This window comes from Rhinolophus sinicus, linkage group LG03, assembly GCF_036562045.2.
Source record: "Rhinolophus sinicus isolate RSC01 linkage group LG03, ASM3656204v1, whole genome shotgun sequence".
Taxonomy (NCBI): Eukaryota; Metazoa; Chordata; class Mammalia; order Chiroptera; family Rhinolophidae; genus Rhinolophus; species Rhinolophus sinicus.
The window spans coordinates 55573876-55597906 of record NC_133753.1 but is presented as its reverse complement, the minus strand read 5'-3'; the positions used below and the strand labels follow the sequence as shown (position 1 = coordinate 55597906).

Here is a 24031-nt window from a genome sequence, read left to right as displayed (position 1 = left end):
CAAGACAAATTTTCAGAACAGTCTTCAAAGGGACAGTTCTCCAAAACATGCCAGTCAGAGATTTCCAGACCCAGAGAATACTGGTGTCAGTATTACAAAGAAAAGGATGCCCCTTCCCTTAAATTAAACCCAGAAGGAAACGGCTCGTCCCAGCGAATGGTGAAGACGTGGAGCCTAACAAGGCGCTAAGGGATTACACGCAGGTTGCAAACTCCCAGCGATAAATGAGTCCGGACCATCCCAGCCGGTGAATCAGCTCGCCTTGATCCGGCTGCACCATCCCCAGGGGCTCACCACCCCAGGGCAGCAATCTGAAACCGGGCAGCTAAAGGTGACAATCAGCTGGCGACCGTTTGCAGCTTTCCAAATAATCTCACCGAAAGGTCGGCGGGCGGTAGAAGTGGCACCGCATACCAACACGAGACGTTATTTTAAGCGCGCGTTCCCAAGGGAGGGACCATCTGCTCCATCGGAGAAGCATCTCCCACCAGCCAGGATTTTTCCTACACAGAGCCAGAGGGCTGGGCAATCCTGACCCAGGCCCACCCTACTCAATCCTCACGGGACCCCTTTCTAGACACACGCTCTGCTCCGAGCCCAAGAAGCCTGGCAGGGCCAGAGAGACCCCCGAAGCCGGCCTCCCTCCGCCGCCTTCATCATCATCACCGCCCAAAAGAGGAAGGCACCTCTGCGGGCGACAGGCGGGCAGGGCCGGTGATTTGGAAACGCTCGGAAAGGGGGTGGTGACGCCGGCGCCCTGCGCGCCCCCGCCCGCTCCCCAGCCTGACAGCCCTCGGCGCGCCCCGCGCGGCCCCTGCCCACTGCCCGCCGGCGCCCTACCTTTGTGTAGAGCTCGGACGCGGCCATGGCGGGCCCGTGGCGCCGACGCCCCCCGCCCGTGCGGAGGCCGCACCTCGCCTGGGCCGCCGCCCGCGCCGACTAGGAAGCGCCCAGGCTGCCGCCGGCGGGGAGTCGGGCACGACCGGGCGGAGCGGGGCGGGGCGGGGCGGCTCAGGCTCGGGCGGCCCGCGGGGGCCTCGCCATCACTCCCGGGCTCGCCGCGAGCAGCCGCGAGCGCTCCGCGTGCCGGGGATCGTAGGAGTCGCCGCCGCAGCCCCCTCGGTGGCCGGTGATGCTGCCGCCGCCGCCGCCGCCGCAGCCGCCCTGTGCATTGTGGGAGCGGGAGGAGGCTGCGCTCCAGCGCGGTCACCGCGGCTGCTCGGGGCACTCTCGGGCTCACGCTGCCTCCCATCGGCTGCGGGCTCCGAGCATCAGCAGCCTGCCAGCCTCCGCTGCCCCTGGACAGCCGCCCGAGGCACAGCTGCCCCCGGGGCGCGTTGCACCCTGGGCGACCCCTACCCTAAGCGAGCCCTGGACCTTGCAGAAAGGCCCAGCCCTCTAGAGGGGCGGCGATGGTTGGTGTCACTGAGGGTGTCCAGGTAAACGATTCGGAGTCTCCAGTCTGCTTCTATCCTAACGAGAATTTCTAGGGAAAAGATGTGGGGTGTTTGTTTTTTTGGGGGGTGGGGGCGGAAAGAAAGACTTCTTGGAAGGCCATAGAATAACCTAGAATTCCAGAAGAGCCATGTGAGCAGCAGAGGTCTGGGAGTGAGGATCAGGAATCAGAGATAAAGGATCACCAGTCACCCGAACACCTCAGCATCTGCAGCGGGGTTGTTTTCTGATGCCAGAGCATAGCGGCCTGTTTGAAGCTACAGAAACTTCAGTGAACCTTGAAACAGGATGCTTGCAGGGAGCGGCCCAGGAACCTGCCTGGGTACCAGACCTGTATGTTTGTAGAGGTGTCAGTACCCATCTGCCCAGCCCTCTTCCTCCTCCTGTTCCCCCAGTGATTATCCACACCATCTATAATCATGCTGAAGCTGATGCAGATGCCACCTGAGGTCTGGACCTGCAGTGTAGCTCTGTATCAGGACAGAGAAATCTCAGCAGCAGCATTTAATCTGCTCACTGTTCTCCTTGCCCATCAAGCACAGGAATGTGGTCTTTGCGCACCCACCCCGTGATGTCTTCACCCTCCTTCCCACTCCCACTTCCACTCTTGGTTAATTATTCTCTGTATTTTTTCATCCCAGCTTCTTTTTAATGTGCTCATCTTTCGTTTTTCTTTTAAATCTAAGTGGTACCCAGTGCCTGGCATGGGAATCTGGGATGGTTTCTATCAAGATCATCTCTCAAGGTTGGAGCCCATGGTTGTGTGTATCCTGCATGTATATCTGAAGGAAGACCACTGACCCAGTGGGATATTTGGGTCCAGTCCTCACTCCTGGAACTCAGGCCTTTCCTGTCCTTGCTCACAGCCCACAGTCTCCTCAGAGATGCCAGAGATAAAGGCTACCAAGTACAAAATCCTGCAGAATTCTATGTTCTTTCCAATTCTCAAACCCAATCTCTTTCATGTTTTGGGGGCATACTCTTAGTTGCCCAGACACAAGAAGAGAAAACATGTGCAGTTATGACCAGTACAACAGCAAGGGCACTGGACTGAGATTTTAAAAGCCTGAGTTCTACCCCTTGCAGTTCCTGCCTGCCTCGTGTAAGGTGCTAACCAGTCTATTTTCTTGCCTTTAAGAGAATACCTTCTCCCAGAAATGCTGCGTGTGCTAAAGAACGAGTTTAGGGCACGTCCCCCCAGAGTATGCTGCTTTGGCATAATGTCTACTTCAAGGGGCACTGGAAAAACAGCAAATACGAGAAAAACACTCTGGCCTTCCTTCTTTTTCTTAAAAGCAGGAGATGAAATTCCTGTGTGAGAGCTGTCCTCCCTATACCAGAGGGAATGTTATCAAGGATGAGAAGCTGAAACCGAGAGAATTCTATGCAAACAGACCTTGTTAGCATAACTCTTATCTTCCTTTAGCCTCCCCACACAATTTAGCCACTTTTCCACAATAGCTTCTCTTGTTCAGCCTAATAGAAAAGCAAGTAGGTTTTGCCATTTCTTTGGATCTTCATTTCCTTGTGAAGACTTTCATGTTGTGTAAAACAATGTAAATTTGTATGCCTTTCTGCTGCTCATTTGTCTTCGTCAGTTTACTTTAAATTGATAGAGTTCTCAATTAAAGCTTTATTATTGGGAACATATTCATGAAGGTTATTTCCAAATGAAAACAATGTAGAAATTAATATGAAAAATTCCTCTCCTCCAAAACATTCGTGAATGACTTTTTTGAACAAATACTGAGACCACAGACTGTTCTACTTGCTAAGGATTCATGAGTGAACAAAACAGACAAAATGGCTGACCTCATGGAGCTTACATTCTAGCCAGGGAGACTGACAATTAGAAATCAGTGTATTAGTTTGCTAGGACTGCTGAACAAAGTACCATAAACTGGGGGGCATACAGTAACATACTGTGTGAGCTGGAAGCTAGAAGTCCCAGACGAATCTGCTGGCAGTTGGTGCCTTCTGAGAGCTGAGGGAAAATCTGTTCCATGCCCCTGTCCTACATCCCAGTGGTTTGCTAGCAATCTTTGGCATTCATTGGCTTCTACTTCATCACCCCCATGTCATCTTCACGTGGTGTCCTGTGTGCGTGCATGTCTCTGAGTCCAAATTTACCTGTTTTGTAAGGACATAGTCATATTGGATTAGGACTCACCCTAATGACCTCATCTGAACTGGATCATATGCAAAGACGGTATTTCCAAATAAGGTCTCATTCACAGGTACTGGGAGTTAGGACTTCAACATCTTTTAGGGGGGTGGGGGGACATAATTTAACCCATAACAGTGTGCAAAGGTGAAATTAAAGAGAGAATGTGAGAGGATCAGCAATTGTAGTAAGGTGGTTGGTCATTGCTTTATTCAAATTTAAAAGCAAATTTTATTGAGGTCCTATTATGTAACAGCAGTTAATAGACATGAATGAAATACGGTTCCGGGCCTGGGGAGCTCACTGCAACAGGTACCCACAGGGGTGGAGGAAGGGGCAGTCCATGCTGCATCGTCATACAAGGTTGGACAATTAAGTCTGCGAACTTGTTGAAACGATGTTGCTAACCTGTTTTTGGTATCAGAGGGATTATTATGAGTTAGTACCAATTGGACAGTTAACCAAGTTTACTATTTGGAAGTGCTGAAAAGACTGCGTGAAAAAGTTATGACGACCTGAACTTTTCACCAACAGTTCCTGGCTCTTGCATCATGACAATGCACCAGCTCACACGGCACTGTCTCTGAGGGAGTTTTTAGCCAGTGAACAAATTACTGTATTAGAATACCCTCCCCTCCCTACTCACCTGATCTGGCCCCCAATGACTTCTTTCTTTACCCAAAGATAAAATATTGAAAGGAAGACATCTTGATGACATTCAGGCCATCAAGGGTAATATGATGACAGCTCTGATGGCCATTCTAGGAAGAGTTCCAAAATTGCTTTAAAGGGAAGACCAGGTACTCGTATCAGGTGCACAGCTTCCCAAGAGGAGTACTTGGAAGATGACCGTAGTGATATTCAGCAATGAGGTATGTAGTAGCACGTTTTCTAGAATGAGTTTGTGAACTTAATTGTCAGACCTCATATAGAGGGTGCCAAAAAAATATATACAAATTTTAAGAAAAACTATATTAAAATTGTAATATTACATACCGATAACAAAAGACAAATACAAGTCACATTTGACTTCTGCAATTATAGGAGGTGCTCAAAGTGGTTACTGTCAGCATCCAGACACTTCTGATTACGGGGAACTACTGCTTGAACAATGTTGACCAAATTGCCCCTTGTATACCTTTTTTTGGCACCCCCAGTATATCTATTTCTCAGAATGTAAGCTCATTGTTTCATCCATCTTTCTATTTCTGACACCACTGTACTAGTGTCTTACCATGTCATGGAAACTTACAATCTGCAAACGTTTAATGTTATTGTAATCACAAGCCTTTACAAATAATAAAAGTTAATTGCTAGGATCTCATTAATGCACATTAAAACTGAAGACTACAAAATTAAATTACTTCTGCATATAGTAGTAGCCAAACTCTGAAGGGATAAACTTCAGAAAATATTCTGAAAAATGTAGCATTTAAATAAAAAAACTGCAAATTAAATCAATACAAATTAAGTAGATCAATTTATTTTTCTGTATATTTCACAAGTATATTTCTGGAAGGGCTATTTGACAAACTTCAGCATTAACTGCCAACTCTATATAGACATGTTCAACAAAAAAGGCATTTACTCTTGGCCCTTTTAATACAGACAGACGAAGTGTCCTATTGCATCACAAATGATAGATGTGTGGTAACAGATTTGAGGGCATATTAAAGAAATTAGATGTTTTCTTTCAAATGCTATTTAGTTGATAAATAACATAATACAAACACACATTAATGGTTATCATGACCACCAGTGATATGCAGAATAAAACCCACAGGCCTACTTATTTAAAAGGCTGAAATAAGCAAAACAATGTTGAAATCAATTTTTATTCTTAAGATTAACAATCCCAGAAAGAGATTTCTTTCATCTCAATTTTACAAGGTATGGTGCGGAAGACTGGCAGTGGATGCTGAGTTGCAGAGTTGGGACAGTGGCTCAAATTAGTCATTATCCAGATAAGGAGCGAGTTTTAGAAAATGAAAAATGTGTCCTTATTTGTCACTTATTGGGACGGATATTAAGGATAGGTAATTCACCAATCCTAAACACTATTTAATGAATGCCATCGGGTGCTTAAATAAGCCAGGCTGGGGGAATGAATAATTTTTTTGTAATGTCTTTGTCTGGTTTTGGAATTAGCATCATGAATAAGGAAAATTAAGAGTGAAAATGTGTTTGAATGTTGGGGAATGTGAAAAGGCCACCAGAAAAACTGCTTTAGTTGCCACTCAGATGTGCTCTTTCTATGGGCTACCTGCCCGATTCACCAAACACCAAGTTTAGACCACAATTTAAGTGGAGATTATATTTGTTTTGATAAAATTTCACTAATTTGGATTGAGAAAGAATACATGTCTGATTTAGTAAAAAGTATCAATAAATATTTAGAGGTATAATCCTGTTACATCAAGTAAAAACAGCAATTCCAACTGTTGTAATAACAAGTAGAAGCCTTACTAGGCCTTCCTTGATGAAGAGTTAAGACCTATTGTTAAATCAGCAGCACAAGAGGATTGAGTAATCTGTAAATAGACTGCAAACAAGCTCCTTCCAGTGTATCAAAACAATCCAAGAATCCTTATTTTCCCAACAAGCCAAGAACTATTTTAGTCAGCTGTAGCTTTCAAAAATGAAACATTTCTCTAAACTGTACTATCAAATAGGAGCTACTAGACATGAAACAGGTTATTTCAGACGTTAGCCAATTTTCATGAAGTATTTGTTATCTCCAACTTCGGTTTTACTTCAGCATTCATTTATAACAAACAGGACAATGATTACAATTAATCGTTTCTCAAGCCACAACTCTGAAATCATAAAAATTTACGATTAAGCTGTCTGGCCAAAATCATCATTTCAGCAATGGTGAAATAGCCTGCAAATGTGATTTCAATAAACTGAGCTATGAGGCAGAACAAAAAATAGAAAAATTTAAAGCCTCTCTATCCCAAGCACCAATAACGGAGGCTAAGCAATTATACCTACAAATCCTTAATGACAGGTCTTTCCTAATGGAAAAATCCTGAGATTTTTAAGCACTGTAACTTTATAGAAGGCAGATTGGTTTAATGAGGAAATTTACTTTTAATAAAGACAATCAACAATATTTTATTTTGGGCACTTATTCAGTATTTCACAGATCCTCAACAAGTTTTGAGGTAGGTTAAATATTAGCATTGTATTTTACAAACTAAAACTTAGGCAGAGGTTACATCACTTGATGCAAACCACAGCAGGAGTCCTATCACGATCAAGAATAACTGGTTTCTCTTTCAGATCAATCTTCTCTGATGTGCAGATTTAATGGTGATAGCGTGCACATATTCATTACAAAAGACCAGATATCACAGAAAATTCTACTTCAGGTATTTTCTAATTCTTAAATAGATCCTACAATGATTATACATATTGTGGAATAACCTACTTGCTCCTATGACAAATATATCTATATAACTGATTCTTAAAATGACAAATTAGCACATTACTGACACAGTTGCTTTTCTGCTTTTCGGGGCAGGTGGAGCAGAAAGATGATCAACAAGCTTTCCTCAGAGCGTTAGGCAGAGTCTTTAAGTGCAGGTGCTGTGCTCAAGGCACCATCTATGATGATTTGGGTCATAGGAAAGCAGGTATACAAAGAGCCAAGATCCAGCAAAGATGCTTGGATCCCAAAGAAGGGAGGCCCTGTGCAAGTCAAAGATGAAGAGAAAAACAGTATCATCTCCAATTACTGATTCTTATTATCATGCTACAGCATCACAACACCTTACGGGAAGAGCTCCTAAAAGAGCAGTAAATTTGTCCCAATAAAGTGTGTTCAAGTTCTTACTAACTAGATAAAAAACAAGTAAAATTAAATGGCTATTTTATTAAAATGACATCTATAGAAGCAAAATACCTAAATATTTTAATATGAACATGTTCCACTTATGTAAATTACTCTAATTGTCACAAGCCTAATTCACTTAGCTCATCATAATTACTTAAAATTATTTACCAGAATTTAGCTCATCCTGACATGGTTCCTGGGCCAGTCTTCTCAAGTATTTGTTTCATTATAAAGTTCTTTTTATTTAAATAATTGTAAAGTATTAGTAATACAGGATTAAGAATGGTTAATAACAGAAATTATAAGGAAAACATCCTTAGTATGTTATAAAATACAGCATTCAGCACAGCGAATTTCAAGGGTAAGGACAGACACCTATGCTTCCGAACAGACTGAACAGCACAGCCCAACGTGACTTGAGTCAAAGCAGCAAGAAAAAAAGGAGGGAGGGGCCACAGGAGGCAGAGTATTGAAGCCTTTTATTCTAGTGTCCCCAAAACTGACTGTGGAAGTAAAAAGTTTCTACATTTAAAAAGTTTATATAAATTACATGAATTGTAATTTTCATAAAAGTCAAAATGAAACGTTCTGCATAGGACAAAAGATATGCCTAAGCAACATATCATATTTGCACAAGGCCACTGAATGTTATGGATATTAGTAACAAATGAAAAAGCTTAAGTCTATGGCAGACTGAGCAAAGATTTCAGTTTGGTATTCTATAAGCCCAAGATTGTAAACTACTCTTACTATACAAAAGCTCTAATGACATACAGAGTTTTGTGTGTGAACTTTGTGCTTCTGGTTGGCACATCATCTACTTTTTAATATGTGAAATTAATACAGACATTTGTGAGAGGTTGTGCAAAACTTGTATTTACAAAAATGGCACAAAAGTGAATTCAACAGTCGATGCACATGCATACTTCATTCACATCTTTAACAACAAAAGGTATTCTAACTATAGAACTGAATGTTAGCATCAAGGGCAGCTGTTAAGCAATAGGGTCACATAAGTTACACCAGAACGGGCAAATATTGCCCAAGTAAACTTCTATTGTTAAAGCTGAAACAGGTTTAAGGCCATTCAAGTTCAAGCACAGAAATACAAATTTTTTGGAGCCCGATCTATTTGTGTTTGAAATATGTGACCTTTCTTCCAACTTGTGGTCTTAAACTTCTGTTTTATAAAATCCGAAAGGATAACACAGAAGAAAAACAATATAGTAGAGATTATATTAAATAAGAGTAACACACAAAGCTATAATTAAGATGAAATAAAGAAAGCCAAAACATTAAAATTGTAAATCTTGCTTGGTAGTTGTTAGGACCAGTTCTACACTAAAGAGTTAGGTAATATATACAATTATTTTCAAGTAGATTACTTTATGTTGCTCTAACATGTTTTCATCAGTGCACTGTGAAACTAATCAGAAACTCTACACATGTGTCTTCCCTTACAATAGCAGCACACACTACCGCTACCTGCAAAGCTGTCGCTCTCAAATGACTTAGTGAATGAAAGGAAATAAAAAGCGGGGAAGTAACATAGTAAGGAAAAATAATGGGAATTAGAAGATTCATGCAGTTCAGCTCTTTTAATCAGCCAGCCAGCTTGCTAGCGACAAGGGATGGTTTCCGCTGGGGAAGGTCCTGTGGAGTGGGAATGTGGTCACCAGTGACCTCTGTCTTATCCGGGGCTGCAGTAGGAAGTTGCTTGTTCTTCATTTTTGCTTTAGCCATGTTGTAATCCCCAGAATCAAAATATTTTTGCTACAAGAAAAATTAAAAAAAAAAAAATTCAGATGAGTTTCAAGGCTTTCATATGCAATTACAATGGTTTAAGATGTAGATGTGACCCTATATAGTCAGTACAAAATAAGTTAGTCTAACAAAATTTAAACAAAAACATTAATGAGATGAAAATAGCTATGTCTCTGTAGTGAGTTCCAGCACCAGTCAACAATGAGAAGTCAGGCAAAAACCCTCTCCTCTTCAGGCTGGCTTGTATCATTCTGGTTTCAGTGTGGAACCCTTAAGACTGACATCGGCTTCCTCATCAACCTACCTGAGAATGAACAGTCCTGGACTTAAAAAGTGAAATGCTAAACTTGCATTTACTAACAGAAAAAGCAGGCTGATATTCTTGCTTAAATGATTTTGAAAATAAAAATACGTAATTTACCAACTTGTATTTATAATGTGCCACCCACTTTCAATCAACCTTAGAGTTATTAAAACTATTATTTATACTTGCTGGTACTGTCATCTAGGACAAGCACTTCTGCGAGGATTTAAATCATTTACTTGAACCTGAGCAGTGCACTAAAATCAAAATTAAGGTTAAAATATAAATGCTAGGGTAACGGAAGAAATAAACTCACTAGAAATTAATCATCATTTAAAATGCACAATTCTATCCTACATCACCATTTTTCATTTAAGACACTGAATAAGTACAATTATTACTCTTTTTTAGTTTGAGGGATGAATAAGGTAACAATAATCACTAAAACAGAAATTGTGATGAAAGCTAAAGAGCAACCTTAATACGATAATCTATCTATGTGAGTTATCTGTTCCAGAGTGAAAACAGATGAACTTGTCTGGGTTCCGACATTACCTATCATGTTTAGTCAAAAGCACAAAATGAGATATTTAACACACAGTGCAAAATTTAGGCAGATTGTCCCAACATAATCAAGTCAGTTTCTAATGACACTAATTTTATACTAAGCAAAAAAGTTCATCATAAGGAATTCTCACTTAACTGTAGATTAGGCTACTCTGCTTGGGGAAAAGGAATTACATTTATTTTGTGTGGCTACAGACAAAACTAAAATCAATGCTTAACAATTTTAACTGCCCTAGATAGGAGAGTGAACTAGATCAATGTTTCTCATACTGGGACAGATACAGTCTAAGAAGGCAGTATTAGTTTTTTTTTAACAATTTTAAAATTTTGTGTTAAGTGAAAATGTTTAAAATTAACAAAACTACCTGGATCATCTGGATGACAATCTTATAAAAGCCTCCTCTCACCCAAATTCAGGGGCTACCGTTACATCAGTATTTATAATTGCACTGACACTAAGTGATCAGCTAAACTGACAATGTTTAACTTTTAAGACCATGTTTCTTAAAACTGGGTTCTCAGTTTTCTTGGGACTTCACAAACTCCACAAATAAACAAACAAAACATGGGCTAGAGCACTGGCTGATATCCCTCCCAGCTCTGACAGTCTATATAGTCACTACGTACACATCATATTTAAAAGCCTAAAGGAGTCAATCCTTGACATCTCGTAATGACATTAACAAGTACAGTGAAACAGAATGGAACCTAATATAAATAATATCTATCCAATTCTTTCAAATGAAAAAGAAACTACTTAAAGATGTCAGCTTGCTATTGTGGCAGAGGAAAACTAAAACCCAGGACTCTGTGATGCAGACTTCTTAAAAAAAAAAAAAATCAAAACTCTTTTATCATAGAGGAAACGATATGGTTGAATATTAGGACTTCATTTCCCTAATATAAAGTGCTTATTCATTAACATTCTGGTATAATATACAGCAATTCAAGAGAATCCTTCTGAAATTCTGTATACTTATTTCTTGATTCCGTGGCTTATTCTCATTTGGAACTATTTACACCTATAATACTAATACCAGGATACCATTTGCTGACTTACCATAATTTAACTATTTCTCTGCTCTTGAATAGTGGTGCTGCTTCTAATTATAGTTAAAGCTACAAAGTGTATCTTCAAACTTAAAGACTTTTTCCTTATATTGAATTATACCCTTTGATCAATTCACAAGAAAGTATTCATTCAAAGAACATGAACATTTTTATAAATCTTGACCAAAACCCCTTTCCAAAGCAATAGCAAGAATTTTAAATGCTACTCACAGCAAAAAGTGTATTAGCAACATTCAACTTCAACCTCACCAATGGGTATTTAAATATTTTCTAATTTAGTTGGGTGTATACTATGGCATGATTGTTCTTGTTTACACTTCATTGATTTCTATCATGGATAAATATTTTTCTGTGTGTTTAATATCTGTATTTCCTGTTAAAATCCTTTCTGGTGGCGGGGGTGTGGGGGGTCCTTATTGTTTTTCTTGTATATTTGAAAGATCCCTTTGTGTATTATAGAGACATTTTTGTAATAATTTCCTCAGTGGAAGTTATTACCTCCTGTGGAACAGAAATTTTACATTTTTATATATTTGGTATAATTCTTCCTTGTCATCCTATTATTTCAATGTATTATTTCATGTAAGATAAGAAAAATACCATTCTATATTTTGCCACTTTAAAAAAAATTGTTAAAATATTCTTTTGATAGAAAGATAAACAGTGTATGATTTCACCTATATGTGGAATCTAAAAACATCAAACTCACAGAAACAGAGTAGAATTGTGGTTGCCAGGGGCTATGGGTGTGGAAAATGGGGAGATGCTGGTCAAAGGGTACTTTGAATTTTAAGTTCCAGGGGTCTAATATGCAGCAATGTGACTATCGTTAACAATACTGGACTGTACACTGGAAAGCTGCTAATAAGAATAGGGCTTTGATGTTCTCACCATAGAAACAAAATGGTAATTTTGTGAGGTAAAGAATGTGTTAACTAACTTTCCCATGGTAATCATGTCACATATGTACATGTATCAAATCATCTCATTGTACACCTTAAACTTACACAATATTACATGACAATTGTATCTCAATAGAGCTGGAAAAAATATCCTTTTGGAATTTGGTTTGAGAACATAATCCATATATAATGATAGCTAATATAAACACATATACACACGCGTTTTTGTAAGCAAGCTGCAATTACAAGTATATTTAAGGTATTCCTTTAAGTAAAAACATGATTTAGCCTCTGATTCAATAAACAACTCTCTTCCATAAACAGTATTTCATCCTTCCCTGCTCCCTGTATGGTAATTTAAATGTGCTTAAACTAAAGATGGAGCCCTTAAATTTTTTTATAAAAAAAGGAAGGGGGTAGAAAAGAAAAACCTAAGGAACAACCATGACATTATCTCAATTCAGGTCTCATTATTGAAAAATAATGGTTTCTACCTCACAAAGTATGGTAAGATTTCGAAAAAATGTTTTCAGTAATTTAAATTACTAAGTATACAATGTATAAATTGTATCAGAGTAACTCTGTGAAATGCATTATGTAAAGGAGATAGTGAGGTATGCTTCTATACGTATTTAGTCCAAATAAAAAGTATTTTAAACTTTTGGATATTGTATGGAAATCACCTTTAAAACAGTCAAAAGTTTGAAAAAATATAGACAGAAGAATAAATACTAGCTTCTGGATAGTGGTTGCTTTTGGAAAAAATGGAGAAAGGTGATAATATATATACTATATATACACAGGGTAGGTTACAACTATATCTACACTTTCTTTCTGACAAAGATAAAACTGAAGTAAATATGGCAAAATATTTAAACATTAAATCTGGGCAGTGGGCACATGGGTTCTATTATATTATTATCTGCACCTTTCTACATGCTTGAAATACTTTACAGTTGAAGTGATAAAGAATTGATTCTTATCATACATATTTTATACCATGAACAGTCTAAAATACTGGGAAAAAACATTATATATATATATATCTGGTAAGGTATATACGCAGAGCCATAGACGCAGATATCCATTTTTAATTTCTATTGGCACGCTGAGTTCATAGAGCTTAAGTATTTCAAGATCACACATAAGAACTTACCCCTTTCTGCAATCGTTTCCTTAAGAAATCTGAACCTCCAGGCTTTTGTCCCAGATGAGGATACCTTGCTTTTAATTTTGCTTCTTCAGCTTTCTCTGGACTAGTCACTTTGTCTTCCATTTCCTGAAATATTTTTAAATAAATTACTTCTCTATTACAATTCAGTTATTTAAAATAATTTACCTTTTAATACCTGGATTCTGACTTTAGTTGTCAAATGCCATATAATGCAGCATCTAAGAAATCGAGCACAGGAGCTTTTAAAACATCTCTATCTTGTTTTTCAAATGATCCATGTGATAGTTCTATTATAGCTGTGATGCATGTGTAACACCCCACACACTGGATAAAAATATCAAGATAGCTCAGCTCTGAAGTCTTGCTTGCCATTACTTTCTAGTCACGTATAATACATTTATAGTTAGTCACCTTCTATGGAACTCATCAGCTCTTTGTCTATATTTAGAGAATCATCTTAACACTGTTAAAATACAAAAAAATCTTTTTGATTACTTATTTATCCAAAATCATGCATAATTGGAAGCTCAAGATTCTTTAATAGAAATTAACAGCAGCTTACTTACCAGCACATTTTCCCTGAATAACTCAATACAGAAGACCTTGCTATTTGTAAAGGAGAAAAACATTGTCAATCTTCACGTCTGTGTATATTATTTTCTAATTATCCCCTATATTTAATGATCTTCATGCTAAAGATTACATCTTTAATGTATCAAAAAAATGTTTTCTAAACAAGGGCTGTCAATGTCTTTAGGCTATTCACTTTTAACACGACAGCCTTGAGACAGTCGACTTTTTTCCCAAGAGCCAAATTTTATAGGGAAGCTGGTTATCGCTTTATGGCAAGTACTGCAGAGGAAAGAATGAATCAAGAAAAACAGAGTTGCCCTAATAGGGAAGGCCGGGCAATGGCAAGGTGCACTTTCTAGCTAATGAACTCATTTGCGCATATCAGCTCAGCAAAATGACACACCTCTGCATATCTCAATTCTCCTAGGTTATTTATGAATAGTCAAAAAGCACGAATGTTAAATACATAAATGCCAAGCCTAATGTTTATGTGCGAATGTACAGCAAATAAATCATTTATCAATCCAGGAAATGAAGAAACAACTTCATACAAGTTTTGCACATATTTTCCTCAAAATTGTATTCATACGTTTTATAATCAGCTTTATTCACCTTATATAGTCAATATCTCCTTCATCTTGAACAGCTTCTTCTTGTGTTGTTACACATCGCATTTTTAGTCTTAAAGGATTTTGAGAATAAAGCTGCTACTGCCAAATACACTTGCTCTATGGGGCTTCTTTTATGTGTATGGTCCCTTCTACTTTCCTTTTATGCTGCAGTTTCATTTATCTATTTTGATTTTGTCTCTTTACAGTGGTCGTATCATTCACAAAAAATCCAACTACATGTGCTCAGTCAGAGACAGAGGCTCTAAAAGAGCAACAGTGATTATGCCAGTCATTCCTTCAGGAAGGATATGACCCAGAGAGCTCAAGTGTGAGGTGCGTGATCCAAACTTGACGTTCCAATGATAGTCTCAATCCCTGGGTATTTTTCAGAGTGTAAGCATATCAATTTACTGTCTACCATTCCAGTACTGAAAAACTCAGGCCCTACAACACAAGCTTACTATCTCAGCTGGCAAACAACTGAAGAATTAGCCCAGACATCGGTTCAAACACCAGACAACAAAGTGACTACTTGACCTGAGAATTGACAGGGCAGTTGCCAATATGGCCAAGACTTCATTGGGATTTTTCAAGGGGGATTTTACTTATATGTGCTTTGGCCTTACTAACTTTAGAATCTAACTCCCATGTAAGCTATGACTACACTTGTACTGATCACAGAAGCTCGAGAAATAATATAAATTTAAGGTTACCAGTTTCCTGTAGGAGGTGGGCTGGGTCACTGCAGTTTTTCTCTGTGGTTCAGCCTTCACACAAGCTTCTACTATGGCCCCGGGGTATTTGTGTGCTACAATTCAGAAGTGGAACTGGGAAGAGTGACCTACTCTTGAGCTCCCCTGTAAAGCTGTTTATTGAATTGGTTGACATTAAATTTGGACGTAGGTAGGAAAGGACTCCAACCTGATTACAGCCTTTCAGTCCCAGAATTTTTAAATTAAAGGGTCTTAACTGAGTTCTACATTTCCACTAAAACCACCCAATTTTCTTGGGCCTAGGAAATGAGGGCTTTCCACCACTTCTTCGTTTGATGTGAATTATCAGTTCTCTGTATCTAAAGAGAGATTCCCTAAAATTTCTGGTATAGGGGTAGTATGCAGTGTTTCTTCAGGTTTCCCCCATTTTATAAATGCGAGAGGAAAAGTTGTATACAACATGCCATCATATCTGGCATTCCCTTCTTTTCTTATTAAGGAATACATTTATGTATATATTTATATAAAATAGTAAGCATGTTCAATTAAATTAGTTTACTGTAGAAAAATGTTTGGGGCAAAATGCAACTACAGCTGAAGATATCATTTAGATTTATAATGTGAAAAACAAACCAACTCTTGAACTTTCTTGCCGAACACACTGCAGAATGGCAAGTCCCTGCTCAATGCAACTTCATAGCTTCAGTCAGCATTTCAGCTGCAGTGAACACTAAAAGGGGAGACTATGACCAAAGTCACATGTTTTAAACATAGTAAATACCATCAAGATGTCCACAATACTTTTCATGGACCATATGAAAACACTCTTAACCTTCTGCAGATGTAGACAATTCTAGGCAAGTTCTAAGCAAGTTCAAATGCTTGGACATTCACCAATGTTTCGACACAGCTACAGATTTGCTTGTGAAGTATAAATAACACATCAGGTGGCAGACTATGTCTACTGGCATTCAGTCCAGATACCCTTCTCTAAACAATTCCCCGAATCACTAGTTAGAAGCCTGAAGCTACATTTCCTAGACTGAATTCCTATTAGGTTCTGCCAATGGTACATACACGAGATCACAAGACATGGGAGAAAGAACCCACTCTGTTTCTGGTGATGCCACCAACAATGTGCAGACCCTGTGAGCTCCGGAGGCTCGGAGCAGATAATCGGGGGATACTTAGCAGCTACATGAGAGTGGGTGGGCGACACTGGGTTCAGAATAATGCTCTCAACAGCATTCTGCAATCCCTCGCCTCTGGAAACATTATCTTCCCCCTTTGCTCTTCTATCTCTTCTAATACTTTGTAACATAATTCCCTAAATCACAGCCCTTTCTGTTTGAAATACCCATAATGGTTTCTATCCTCCAGACAGGACACTGATAAAACTCAGGTAAAATAAGCAATTTAGCCCTATAGTTATGCTTAAAAAATGCAAAAGGGGACACAGAATTTGGTGTGACTGCTTATTTCTGAACATCCTTCAGAGGAATTGTAAGCATTTATTTCAGCTAGAATGAAAAAAAAAATCCCCCCAAAAGTCTGAGATACAGAAGAAAATAGCAAACAAAGAAATTGGTATATGTTCACGTATACAAACAAGTCACTTTTCCAATTTTCCCCCAGCTTTAGTGAGATATAATTGACACATTCACTTTTAATATTAATGTCTTAATATGTGAGGTTAAAAACAGAACAAAAATACTATATGACAGTACAGTATTTTTAGAGTTTAAATGTTCTGCGGTCCTACATTGTTTAGAAAAGGGTTTATGATATTAAGTTTACATTTTAAGGATGCATAAAATTTCAAGGAGAACCAATCAAGTAACAAAAACAAAGTATATAACTTCCAAACTAATAGTGGGGGTAAAATGGAAGAAAAGGAAATCAATTTGAAAAAAAAAAGAGGGATAAGGGCAAGAAAAAAAAAAAAAAGACCAAAGAGAAGCAAAATGAAAGACGGGAGAAATAAAACCCACTATGTCAATAACCACAGTAAACAAAAATGGACTGATAAACTGTCCACTTAAGTCTAGCAGGTGAATTTAAAATAAAATCTAGCCACCTGCTGAGTACCAAAAAAAAAAAAAATCTAAACACATAAGGACACAGTTGAAACATACAGAAAAACAAAACAACATACCAGTCAAATGCGAACCAAAATAGAACTAGTACTCCTATATTAATATCAGATAACAGAGACGTTGAGACAAAAAAGCATTATTAGAGCTATAGAAGATCTAAATATTCATGCTTCTAAATAAAAATTCTCAAAATATATAAAGCAAAAATCGACAGAATTACAGGGAGCAACAAATCTATCAGCATAGATTTCAACACACCCTCCTCAATTATTGATAGGTAAAGACAAAGTAGTGGAGGTACTTGATTTTAATTCTCTATCCAACAATTAGGAAATGCATATTCTTTTCAAGCAAAAATGGAAAAGTTGACTAAATATTAGGTCATACAGCAAGCTTTAATCATTTGCATCCCAACCACCATCTATGACTAATAATTGAGGTTAAAAGTCAGTAATAATAATTCACGGTTAAAATAGGAATCACATGAATTAAAAGAAAATACTCAGAACTCACTGATAATAAAAATTCTACAAATAGCAAACTTGTGGGATACAAGTGTCCCTTAGGGCTTATATTAGAGAGAAAAAACCCTAAAACTTAATGTGCTACGTATTCTAATTTAAGAAATTAGACAAAGAACGGAACCCAAAGAGATTAAGAGAAAATAAAAAGCAGAAATTAATGAACAGAAAACAAAGACACAATAGAGAGGGCTCAACAAAGGGGGGAAATGACAAACTTAACCAAGAAGTATTTTCTAAAATTCAAACCTGGTTTTGAAATTTTACTCTCCAAGAAGCCTTTGTGCTTGTTATAGAGCAATTTACTACTTTTTAGAAATAAAAGCTGGAGTAGATTCATTTAGCTGATAATACCTTTGGTTGGGGGGGGGGGGGTTAGGAGAAGCATCATTGGCATTCTCGAACTTTTGACTACAGACTAGAAACTGGGAAAGCAGAAACCCAGGATATTCTAACAGATACATGCTTATGATATACAAAAGACATTTTAAACTGTATTTTACATCATATTTATCCCCTTGACAAGTACCTAAGCCTCCAAATAATCTTCGTTGTATACCCTGTACCTAGCATAGGGCCTAACATTTGTGTTAGGCAATTGCATTTTTGTGAACTATTCTATTGAAATACATTAGTTATCCTTTCTATAAGTAGGTAGGGTATAAGGTATAAGTACATACATATAAAAAGGACATTTTATCACATGATTACGGATTATTTTGTAGTCTGTCATGGACTGGTATTAAGTATGAATTACTGGTATCACTTTTCAGCATTCAGCAGAGAAATTACACAGCAACAACAGCAATACAAACCTGACCACTCTAAGTAAATTCTCCTCTATCTACTAAGCAAGCAATATGTTCATGGATGCAATGGTTGATGAATAAATAGAAGAGATTAATGAAACCCAACAAATCCTTTAGGAAATTGCCAGGAAGGTATCAATATAGTCAACCACTATGGAAATATACTGTAGTCCTCTTAAGTCCTTGCTTCTTGCCTAATGCCTAGCATTTAGTTGTTCAATAAAAGTCTACTGAATGAATAAATACAATGTACTCCAAATGTTTCAATAAAGTTAAAGACCCTTCTAAACACCTGATAGTTTCACCATTAGCTTATCTTTGAAATATTTGGACCTTACAGGTTCAACAACAGAAGTTGATATTCAAGTCCTTCACAAACAACAGACAAGCCTAACTGCTGTATAGCAAACTGGTAAGGTAGCAAGAAACATTTCAAAACTCCTAAGGTTTACCTCTAGATTGCTAAGCATGAATGGTTGCACACAAACCCAAGTAGCACCTTGTGCTCTGAACTGAAAGCACTATTTAGCCTTTTGGTTACCAAAGTAGTGTCGAAACTAGCCCCAGAAAAACGCCAATATTAACTGCACTTTTTTAAAAACTGGGAAACTAGGAAATCAATTTATATCCACTCTTTACTGTTGGTGCATGGAGGTAATTTAAACAGTTCTCTTCCTCTCCCATCATTCAAAAAAAGCACCACACATATTTTAAACTGACAGAAATATTTGAGACCTCTACTTGAGTTAGCCTCCTCCAAGACATCTTACTAATTTGATGAATCTTGTAATAAAATCTTTAGAAAACCCGCTATTGAGATCTTTTAAAAGCTAGAATATACCAGGGGCGCCAAAAAAATGTATACAAGTGGACACTTTGGTCAGCATTGCTCAAGCAGTAGTTCGCCGTAATCAAAGGTGTCTGGACGCTGATGGTAACCAGTGAGCACCTCTTGTAATTGCAGAAGTCAAATGTGACTTGTGTTCATCTTTTGTTGCCGGTATATATTGTTACTATTTTAATACAGATTTCCTTTCTTAAAATGTGTATACACTTTTTAGCACCCTCTGTATATACACATCCCTCCACTTTTTAAAAATTTATTTTTAATTGTATTCAACATACAGTATTTTATTAGTTTCAGGTGCACAACATACTGATTCAACTTTTGTATACCTTACAAAGTGATCACAATAAGTCTTGTAACCATCTGTCACTGTACAGTTATTAATATTACAATATTATTGACTATAGTCTGTGTTGTACATTACATCCCCATGACTTATTTTATATACTTCTTAATCCCCTGCCCTTTTCATTCCTCTACTTTCATTCAGACTTAAGTGGGTCTAAGCTAAGGTTTTTATATCACCATGGTCTATCCGTCTCTCTCTCTTTTTTTTTTTTAACTGTAGTACTAGCGTTGTCTTTGTATTGGAATAATACTCTGGCAAGTTTCAACTGAAAAGTTCTGAGAAAAATTCATTCAACCAGCATTTCCTGAATAATGCCCGGTACTATGCTAGATGCTATGAGAGAAAAGATAAAGAAGGGTCCAGGGAGAACCATGATTTTACGAGACATGTGGGATATAAAACTGTAACAACAAAGGAACAACACAAAGAAAAGAAACAAAAACTCACAGATGATATTTTAGTGGTTACCAGAGGATAAAGGGGAAGGGGAGTGGTAGACGAGGGTAAGGGGGATCAAATATATGGTGACAGACCTGACTCTGGGTGGCGAACACATAATGTGATATACAGATGATGTATTACAGAATTGTACACCTGAAACCTATGTAATTTTACTAACCACTGCCACCCCAATACATTTTAATTAAAAAAGAAGGGTCCCTGAACTTAAGATGCTCACAATGAAAACAGAATTATGTATTTTAAATCTCTGCAAACCTCTCACCCCCAGGACCAAAGTGCATGCCTGTCTTAACTTAGTGGTATTCAAAGTGGAATTCATAGATAATAGACCCATGAGGTCTCTGCTAAAATGTTTTGTTTCTATTTCAGTGATAACCTAAAAGAAAAATACAAGCATATTCTAGGGCGTCTGAACTGCCATCTCGTATCTAAGTAGTGCTGTGCGACTTCCTTGTCTGAGCTTTCATCTATGATGACAGACTCAGCAGTATTATTCCTATAGTCCAGGATGAGAAAAGAACAAACCTGAATTACAATTTCAATGATGTACGAGGTCGGACAATTAAGTTTGTGAACTTGTTGCAACGATGTTGCTAACCTGTTTTAATATGAGGGATTATTCATTATAAATTTGTACCAACTGGACAGTTAACCAAGTTTACTATTTGGAAGTGCTAAAAAGGCTGCGTGAAAAAGTTATGACCTGACTTTTCGCCAACTCATGGCTCTTGTATCACGACAATGCACCAGCTTAAACGGCACTGTCGGTGAGGAAGGTTTTAGCCAGTAAACAAATAACTGTATTAGAACACCCTCCCCTCCCTACTCGTTTGATCTGGCCTCCAATGACTTCTTTCTTTACCCAAAGATAAAGGAAATGTTGAAAGGAAGACATTTTGATGACATTCAGGACATCAAGGGTAATACGATGACAGCTCTGATGAACATTCCAGAAAAAAAAGTTCCAAAATTGCTTTGAAGGGTGGACTAGGCGCTGGCATTGGTGCATAGCTTCCCAAGGGAAGTACTTCAAAGGCGATGGTAGTGATATTCAACAATCAGGTATATAGCACTTTTTCTAGGATGAGTTCGCGAACTTAATTGTCAGACCTCGTACCTGACTCTACAGTTTAATGACCGTAAAGCTTACTTGTAAAAAGGAGTACTGAGTCATCATATGGTGTTGGTGAGCGTGAACTTGCCATATTCAAAAAGCTCCTGCCCTTTACCGACTGCTACTGTATTCTCAATACATTGGAAAATTTCACCAAAATACCTTGTCACTCTGAATTAATAATTTAAACTGGTTTTGTTTGTACTTGATTTATTTCAGTTTTAGAGTCTAAAAAATAGGAGTTTATACTTATCTTTAAGCTTGTATATATTTAATTAACATCCCAATAAAAAAGTGGTCTATACACTTTTTTTCTCTTAACAAGGGTGCACACATTACTCAGGTAGAGAAATAGTGATCTAGCTCTTACTCTGCAGAGCTCATCTCTTCACCTTAATTTTTCAGAGGCAACAGGCTAATGTATCATGAAACTGTAAAGGTATTTTACCTAAATATAAATACTTTCACTGTAATTGAGAGGTAAACTGGGTACACAGACAATAATCCAATTTTTTAGGTCATATCACCATTCTTCCAAATAGAAGAACCAGGTGATTTGGTCGATAGGAACACAGAAGTGACTGTGCACATTTTCCTCATGTTTAGGGATGGTATCCATGCTACAGGCACTCAACATCTACAGCCAATCTTTAATTCAAGAAGGGACATTACATTACTAACACTCTTTGGTATTAATGACAGCAGCATCTAAAACCAAAGGACCTGAAATAAATTTTTAATGTAGACACTCAAGAAGAGAAAACAGTCAAGATATCCTTAATACTGCTGAGACATACTATTAGGCTCTGCCAAGCCTTTATACTATAGAAATCAACACTACACTTGGGCAACATACTAACAAATCTCATTTGAAAAACTTACATCGCTATTGTACATCAGAAGTCAAAACTGAGGTTGATTTCAGTGTTTAGGACAAGACAGCACAGACATGGGTTTGTTTTTCTGGATTCTGAAATCCCAAGCAATAATGAATATCATGATAAATATTTTACAATAAATAAATGATGTTTAATATTACTATAAAGATTTTAATCTTTAAACTATAGTTTTTGCCCTCAAAATCCATTACGTTACAAAGTGTGAAAAATATCCAACATTGTTTTCATTGGAATATTCCCAAATAATGTGGTACCTTGGCCTATTATTTACGCAATTGCTATTTTCTTGTTTTTCTCCAGTTACTTAACAATATCACAATAGAACCATCCAACCCAGGAAAAGTTAAGATGGTTTAAGAACCTATGGAATAGGTTTAGAACCCTTATCAACTTCCAACCTGACGAAGGGCATGGGTGCAACAGTAAGCAGAAACTCTAACAAAGTACAAGCATTAGACCAAATACCATTTATGATATGCAGTCTGATTTTTTAAAGAACGTGTTGGTAAATCTCCATAAACAATCTAGGAGACAAGATATCATGGACTTTTGTGGGCCAGCCCCAAGTACCCAGGAGGGCAGGGCAGCAGAAATAATTATGGTGGGAGGGGCTAGCACTAGCCTAGATAAAATATAAAGCCTTTTTATCTGTTAATTTGAATCACACCGAATCGTGGCATATTTCCCTACATTAAAAAGATGTTTAAAGTGAGTTACAAAATAGTCCTGTTTCCACGAAAACCCTGATCAACTAAGTCGGTAAAAAAAATTTATATTCCAACCTTCAGGTTTTTAGTCAATTACCATATGCGAATCCCACTGGCTCACATTTTTGAGCACACACGGCGCTAAATACTGTAAATTACCTACTTCATAAGCCTCATAACCACCGTACGAAGCAAGAACTATTATTCTTATTTTACAGATTAGGAGACTGAAGCCTGAAGAGTTGAATAACTACGATGACACGGCTAACAGGGACTGGAACTGAAATTCCAACCCAGGTCCGCCCGACACCGCCTTTGGAACTAAGAGGACGCACACAATAGGAGAGTTCGTTTTTCAAGGGTGAAATAAAATTTCCTAAGCGAAGTGAAGCCACGGAAAAACTTAGGTTCCACGCGTTAAGGACTGAGTCCTGGGCCCTTATGTATATTGAAGTGATTAAGGACCAACGCGACCCACCGAGGCGTCAGAACCGGCACGTTTCAGGAAAGACGTGGAGAAGGTTCAAACTCTCACCACGTTGGCGCTAATTACCAGAGTTACTGCGGGCAGCCGACTCCCGAGTGTTCTGCCTCCCAGCCGAGGCGCAACCCACTCTGCATCAGGCGCCACGGGGCCGGGCCGGGCGCGCCCCTCCGCACGCGGCGGGAGCAGGCCGCCCGCCAGGCCCGGTCCCCTGTGGGGGCGGCTCGGGGCCTCCCGGGCCCGATCCCGGCGCACACTCACCTTCTGTTCCTCCGCTGAGGCCGCCTCGGGGACTTCCGCGGACATACTGCTCCCTCTGCAGACGAGACACTGGGAAAAGATGCGATTATCGGGTGGCCGAGGCCGCCCGGCCACCTCAAACCCTCCCGTCCCCGCTCGCCGAGCCCCCGCCCGGGCCGCCTCCGCCCGCGAAGATGGCCGCCGCCTTATGACGACACGGAGCTCCGCAGCGATCAGCGACTCCGGCCCGCCAGCGACCCGGTCGCCCCTCCCGCGCCGCGCCCCTGCCTACCTTACCCCTCTTCTCCGGCTCAGCGACGCCGAAGCACTTCCTTTCTTTCTTCAAAGGTCGCGGCTCGCGCCTCAC

The 24031-nt window shown here is 38.8% G+C and overlaps 2 protein-coding genes across 4 annotated transcripts in view; both read right to left on the bottom strand.

The window, feature by feature from the left end:
* The window catches only part of MYO5A (myosin VA), a 159624-nt gene extending 158270 nt beyond the window's left edge, over window positions 1–1354 (bottom strand). The window contains exon 1 of the mRNA XM_074327734.1: window positions 841–1354. Within this exon, the coding sequence (XP_074183835.1) occupies window positions 841–867 (27 nt within the window). The 5' untranslated portion in view covers window positions 868–1354. The remainder of the gene's footprint in view (window positions 1–840) is intronic.
* A 3722-nt stretch (window positions 1355–5076) lies between these two features.
* ARPP19 (cAMP regulated phosphoprotein 19) lies at window positions 5077–24031 on the bottom strand. 3 transcript variants are annotated; one of them, XM_019747089.2, is made up of 4 exons: window positions 23957–24031; window positions 23686–23754; window positions 13222–13344; window positions 5077–9230 (listed from the first exon to the last, which is right to left on the bottom strand). In XM_019747089.2, exons 2-4 carry the CDS (start codon window positions 23728–23730, stop codon window positions 9060–9062), a joined length of 339 nt encoding a protein of 112 aa, XP_019602648.1. In that variant the 5' UTR covers window positions 23731–23754; window positions 23957–24031; the 3' UTR covers window positions 5077–9059. The 3 variants fall into 3 exon arrangements, with proteins under 3 accessions (XP_019602648.1, XP_019602649.1, XP_019602650.1); XM_019747090.2 differs by having other exon boundaries at window positions 23962–24015; XM_019747091.2 differs by lacking the exons at window positions 23686–23754; window positions 23957–24031 and adding an exon at window positions 13415–13551.

Coding starts and splice junctions, on each gene's coding strand:
- ARPP19 (XM_019747089.2), bottom strand. CDS start 23,730: ATGTCCGCGGAAGTCCCCGAGGCGGCCTCAGCGGAGGAACAGAAG. Junction 13,345..23,685: donor CCTCAGCGGAGGAACAGAAG/GTGAGTGTGCGC, acceptor AAAATATTTCAG/GAAATGGAAGACAAAGTGAC. Junction 9,231..13,221: donor GGAAACGATTGCAGAAAGGG/GTAAGTTCTTAT, acceptor TTTTTCTTGTAG/CAAAAATATTTTGATTCTGG.